Source organism: Oryx dammah, unplaced genomic scaffold, assembly GCF_014754425.2.
Source record: "Oryx dammah isolate SB20612 unplaced genomic scaffold, SCBI_Odam_1.1 HiC_scaffold_16, whole genome shotgun sequence".
Taxonomy (NCBI): Eukaryota; Metazoa; Chordata; class Mammalia; order Artiodactyla; family Bovidae; genus Oryx; species Oryx dammah.
The window spans coordinates 662980-669105 of record NW_024070200.1 but is presented as its reverse complement, the minus strand read 5'-3'; the positions used below and the strand labels follow the sequence as shown (position 1 = coordinate 669105).

General features: G+C 67.1%; 1 protein-coding gene across 1 annotated transcript in view; it reads left to right on the top strand.

The window, feature by feature from the left end:
- The window catches only part of PLD4 (phospholipase D family member 4), a 7694-nt gene extending 2042 nt beyond the window's left edge, over positions 1–5652 (top strand). The window contains exons 2-10 of the mRNA XM_040256810.1: positions 730–926; positions 1581–1764; positions 1947–2067; positions 2468–2595; positions 3429–3629; positions 4254–4393; positions 4511–4676; positions 4750–4846; positions 5181–5652. Coding sequence (XP_040112744.1) covers positions 730–926; positions 1581–1764; positions 1947–2067; positions 2468–2595; positions 3429–3629; positions 4254–4393; positions 4511–4676; positions 4750–4846; positions 5181–5383 — 1437 coding nt within the window. The 3' untranslated portion in view covers positions 5384–5652. The remainder of the gene's footprint in view (positions 1–729; positions 927–1580; positions 1765–1946; positions 2068–2467; positions 2596–3428; positions 3630–4253; positions 4394–4510; positions 4677–4749; positions 4847–5180) is intronic.
- Positions 5653–6126: the final 474 nt, after the last annotated feature.

The following is a 6126-nucleotide window of genomic DNA, read 5'->3' as shown; positions in this document are numbered from 1 at the left end:
ACACAGACACGCACACACACAGAGCCACGCACACACACGCACACACATGCACACACACAGGACACACACGCACACACAGGCACACACACAGGACACACACGCACACACAGGCACACACACAGACATGCACACGCACACAGACACACACACACGTGCACACACAGGACGCACACGCACGCACACAGACACGCACACGCACACAGGCACTAGTGCTGGGTGACGGTCCCAACAGCTTCAGGCCAGGCCAAGGTGAGGGTCCACCTGGGCCAGGAATGGGGTCTGCAGGGTCCCAGCTAGGTGGCCTCCCTGGTGCCTAGCTGCCCAGGAGCGTGGGGTCACCATGCCCGGGCCTGGAGCTGCGAGTGATGCCGGTCACCCCGCCCAGGGGCTGAGGCCTCTGCTGAGCACACGGGTGGCCCCAGCATGGCCCCACTCCACACCGCCCTGCGGCCCGCAGGACAGGGCAGTCAGCACTGCGAGACTGGGGGCCCGCAGGAAGGGCTGAGCCGCCACACAGGACCCCCGGGCCAGAGCGGCAGGGGCAGAAGGAGCCACAGGGAGCCAGGACTCCCCGCCCAGGGGCTGCTGGCACCTGTCTGGAGGACCCGGGAACACGGCCAGCCCCCAGGCCATGGCCTCAGGCTTGCCCTGGCCAGCCCCACCTGGCAGCAGGGGTGGGCTGTCTCAGGAGAGCGTGGCCCCCAGAAACCCGTGGGTGTCTTCCTCCAGCTGCAGGTGTGGGGGACGCTCGCGCTGCTGTGCCTGGGCGCCGTGACCCTCACCTGCCTCCTGGGGCTGGGGTCCTCCCCTTCTGCCTGGAGCCTTGAGGAAGGGCCCGCCAGGCCTGGGGGCCTTGGCTCCCGTGTGGACTGGGATCCTCCAGGAGGGGAGGCCCGGCAGCGGCATCAGCAAAAGGACTCCTGCCGGTGAGCAAGCCATGGGCTCCGCAGGGCAGCGGCAGGCGGGCAAGTCCAGGAGGCTCTGCCCCGGGCGCCCCCTGCCATCCCAGCCTGGGTCTCCCCAGAGGGACAAGCACCACCCTTCTTCCCCTCCTCTGGGAAGAGGCAGTTTCCGGGAGGGTGGGCTGGAGCCAGGGGGAGTGGTCTGGGAAGGGGAGGCCCTGATTGTAAGGGTGGGATGCGGAGTGCTCTTAGCAGGAAACACAGGCTGTCACCCAGGACTTGGTGGCCATCGCAGCCCTCCCGCCCGGGGTAGAGTCACAGGGCCCGCCCCTCCCGCCCCCCCAGGGTCCTAGAACCTCAGAGCCCCCAGCACACCCCCTGACTGAGCCCCTCCCTCTGGGGGGACTCCAGGGGCCTCCACACCCGCAGGAGCCCAGACCCAACAGCTCCGAGGGGAGCACGCTGGGTTTGGGTGGGGGTGGGGACTGGCACCCACTCCCCACTTGGGCAGGCCCCCAGGGGCACTCCTGGTATCAGGCCCGCCCTGCCCTGTCCAGCCTGCGGCCCAGCCCGGCCCCCTCCGCCTGGGCTCTGTCTCCCGCTTGCTGACCAGGATGGAGCAGGTGACGCGAGGCTGGCCGGCCGCGCCTACGCTCACACCCGGCGCCTCCTCTGTAGGCTCGTCCTCGTGGAGAGCATCCCCCAGGACCTGCAGTCTGCAGCAGGCCGCCCGGCCGCCCAGCCCCTGGCCCAGGCCTGGATGCAGCTGCTGGATGCCGCCCGAGAGAGCGTCCACGTGGCCTCCTTCTACTGGTCCCTCACAGGGCCCGACATCGGGGTCAACGACTCATCTTCCCAGCCGGTGTGTGGCCCTCGCCCTTGACCCGGAGCCAATGGGCTGTGCCAGGGCCAGGCACACAGCAAGGCCAGCAGGCTGCCCGTCTGTCTGACTGAGCTGTGGGCAGTTGGGGCCACCTCGGGGGAGACCTGGGCCCTCCTAGTGGGATAGGGTGGTCTCTCTCTCACCCTGGCCTGCTTTCACAGGGCGAGGCCCTCCTGCAAAAGCTGCAGCAGCTGCTGGACAGAAACGTGTCCCTGGCCGTGGCCACCAGCAACCCGACTCCGGCCAAGAACTCCACTGACCTGCAGGTCCTGGAAAGCCGAGGTGGGAGCCTGCTGTCCTGGGCCTAGGGGCCAGCGAGAGCTCTGGTGCTGCCTGGGGGCGCTGGGGCCCCGGGGCTGCAAGCGCCTCCGAGGGGGCTTCCCTGGAGGCCAGCTCCAGGGGCCGGACCTGTCGTTTCCCATGGGGCCAAGCAGGGTGGCCTCTGTGGCCAACTGAGTCCGGCCGCTCTGAGCTGTAGCTGGAGGCTCAGCTGGGAGCCAGGGGCCACAGGGACAGACCCCAAAGAGCCAGGCCACCTGGGGGGACCCCGGGCCAACCAACGCCTCCTTCTCCCACCTGTAAAGTGGGGGTGAGGACACCATCCATGAGGAGGACTGCCGTGAGGAGGAAGGAACTGGGCTCAGCACAAAGCGGGCTCACCCACCACCCTGCACCCTGTCAGGCGCCCAGGTGCGACGCGTGCCCATGGGAAGGCTCACTGGCGGTGTTTTGCACTCCAAGTTCTGGGTGGTGGACGGGCGGCATGTCTACGTGGGCAGTGCCAACATGGACTGGCGGTCCCTAACACAGGTGAGTCCCCGAGCCCCAGGAGGGGAGGCCCTCCGGAGCTCGTCCACCCTGGCACCCCTGATGTCCCTGTGTGGGCAGTCATCCCGGGGGACGAAGGCAGATCTGTGACACCCCTGCAGTAGAAACACCGGAAGGCTGGTTGCTGCTGCTAAGTCGCTTCAGTCGTGTCCTACTCTGTGCGACCCCATAGATGGCAGCCCACCAGGCTCCCCCGTCCCTGGGATTCTCCAGGCAAGAACACTGGAGTGGGTTGCCATTTCCTTCTCCCATGCATGAAAGTGAAAAGTGAAACTGAAGTCGCTCAGTCGTGTCTGACCCTCAGCGACCCCATAGACTGCAGCCCCCCAGGCTCCTCCGTCCCTGGGACTTTCCAGGCGAGAGGACTGGAGGGTTACAGGAGTCTAAAGCCACTGCTGTAGAAGGTCGCTTACCTGCCTGGAAACACGGTCAGGCCACCTTGTCCAAGGGGCCATGCGGGACCAAGCAGGAACCCTTTCAGGAAAAGCAGCGCTTTAGCCATCAGTCAAAAGGCTGGCGGCGCTAGTCGATTAGCAGTGAAGAACGAGCTGTTTCTCTTTGGGCACTGATGCTTTCTATTGTTTTCCGGCAATGAACACGTATTGCCCTTGGATCATGATGTCTAAGAAGAGCAGGGACCCGCTGGGCTCCCCTCCCTGTAGCTCCCCCGCACATGTGGATTCCACAATGCTGCTGCAGACTGGCCGCCCAGTGGGGGAATGCGCCTGCCGGGCAGCCTTGGCCCATCTGGGGGGGGGTCTGCCCAGCCCCACAGAGGGCCCCCCGCCCCCGCAGCACTGCCCGGGTGCCCACAGGTGAAGGAGCTCGGTGCCGTCATCTACAACTGCAGCCGCCTGGCCCAGGACCTGGAGAAGACCTTCCAGACCTACTGGGCGCTAGGGACCCCCAGGGCCGTCCTCCCCAAGCCCTGGCCTCGGAACTTCTCCTCTCACATCAACCGCTTCCAGCCGCTCCGAGATCACTTTGATGGGGTGCCCACCACCGCCTACTTCTCGGTAAGGGTGGACAGGCCTGGAGGCCCTTCTGAGCCCCTGCTCTCTGGCTGGCCACACCCACCTGAAGTCTCGCCCACCCCAGGCCTGCCCTGCAGACCACGGCATCTGTGAGGTCCGAGGTCTGGGGCTGTGGTCCTGGGGTGACCCCATCAGAGGACGCGGCCGTCGTCATCCATGGGAGACAGGCGGCCTGCGTGGCAGGGGTGGCCCTGTGGCCCTGGGAACCTCCACACACATCGCTGGGTGGGGTCTGACTCAAGGAGCAGGAAGGGTGGGGGCGGGTAGGACCAGAGCACCAGTGATGCTGTCCCTCCCCTGGAGAGGGGAGGGAACTGGGAGGCAGGCGGCCACAGCTACCAGCCAGGAACTTCCCTGGGGTACAGGCAGCTACCCCAGTGCTCGGCTGCAGTGGAGACCTGGCCTCAGAGGCAGGGATGCGTCCCCAGATGTGGGAGTCCGGCCGAGCCCCCCAGGGAGCTTCCTCCAGGATCAGGCCAGCCCAGGGCCCCAGCCCTGCGGGCCGCGCCTCCTGCCTTCTTCCCGGTTCCCGGGGCTGGAGGGTGGGTGTGTGGTGGGGTGCAGCTCAGAACCAGGCCCCTCAGGGACCCCCCCCCCACCCCACAGGCGTCTCCGCCCGCTCTCTGCCCCCACGGCCGCACCCGAGACCTGGACGCACTGCTGGCGGTCATGGGGGCTGCCCGGGAGTTCCTCTACGCCTCGGTGATGGAGTACTTCCCCACCACACGCTTCAGACACCCCGCCAGGTGGGCTGGCTGGGGGCTGGGCTGCCCTGTCTTCTCACCTGTAGGGACCCCCTCGGGGCAGGCCGGCCAGCGCCCTGCCGGCCCGAGGACCCTGACCCTGCCGTGCCCCTCCCCCAGCTACTGGCCGGTGCTGGACACGGCGCTGCGGGTGGCGGCCTTCAGCAGGGGCGTGCGCGTGCGCCTGCTGGTCAGCTGCTGGCTCAACACGGACCCCAGGATGTTCCCCTTCCTGCGGTCCCTGCAGGCGCTCAGCAACCCAGCGGCCAACGTGTCCATGGATGTGGTAAGAATGCGCCTCTGGGCCGGGCCAGGCAGTGGCCTCTCCGCCCCCAACACACCCTCTCTGTTCCCCCAAGAAAGTCTTCATCGTGCCTGTGGGGAACCACTCCAACATCCCCTTCAGCAGGGTCAACCACAGCAAGTTCATGGTCACGGAGAAGGCGGCCTATATAGGTGAGCCGGGCGGCGGCCCGCGTCCTCCAGGGCTCCGTGCAAGGCCACCCCAGTCCGCACAGGGCTCGTGCCCCCAGGCAGGGGCCTGCAGGTGGAGGGGCTCAGGGCTCTCCATGGAGGTGGCCAGCCCAGTGGTCAGCTGGCCCCACAGGGCAGGTGGGGAATCCTCGCATGGAGCTCCCCAAGCCCTGAGTTTTCAGGTGGGCAGGGGTGGGACCCCTCCGGTAAAGAGCTGGCCGCACTCCTCAGCGGCCACAGGGGCCACCGGGCTGGGCGGGGAAGCAGAGAGACCCGTGCGGCCCCATCCCCAGCCTCCCGCGCCCGCTGCCCGCAGGCACGTCCAACTGGTCAGAAGATTACTTCAGCAGCACCTCGGGTGTGGGCCTGGTGGTCAGCCAGAGGGCCTCTGACACCCAGCCAGGGGTGAGCACCGTTCAGGAGGAGCTGCGGCAGCTCTTCGAGCGAGACTGGAGCTCCCGCTACGCCGTGGGCCTGGACGGACAGGCCCAGGGCCAGGACTGTGTTTGGCAGGGCTGAGGTTTGGCCCTTCCTGGCAGCAGGGTGGGGCCTCCTTGCCTTGCCTGGCCCCCAGCCTGGACTCCAAGCAGCTTCACTCACACAAGCCCTGGTCGGGGGCGGGACTGCCCATCGCAGGGCAGACACAAACCACTTGCTCTCCAAATCTAGCCCCTTTGAAGCCCCCGCCCGCCTCCTCCAGGGAACCCTCCGGGATGCCCCTCCCTGACTCCCACAGAGCCGCCATTCCTGTCTACAAGTGGGGCCTCTAGAAAACACGTGTGCCTCTGTGTCTCTTGTGTGTGTCTGCTGTGGGGCCGCGCCCGCTTCTGCTCAGCCTCGTCTATGAGGCCACACTGAGGTGAGGCCAGGCATCTACCGTGGGAGCCCCTAACTCTCGCCGTGTCCAGTCCCGGGCCCACAGGAATCCAGGGACAGATCAGGGGACGGGTTCAGCAAGGAGAGGGGGTCAGAGGCCTGTCTCAGCCCGGCTCACCGTCTCCTGGTTTCTGACCTTGGCTTCAGAGCACCCCCCCCGCCCAGGCAGAGGCCCCCAGACTGCCTGAGGCTAGAGCTGTGGGCTGGTTCAACGTCCAGGAGGCCCTGGCAGCTGAGGGAGCCATTGAGTGGACACCAGGTCCACCCCGAGCCGCCACCCCTGGGCCCCGAGTCCTCACTACCTCAGAGAGACCCAGCGGGGCAGCTGTCGGACAGCTTAGATGTGAACGTCCTTGCCTGCCAGGATGGTCCCCAAACCCTGCCAA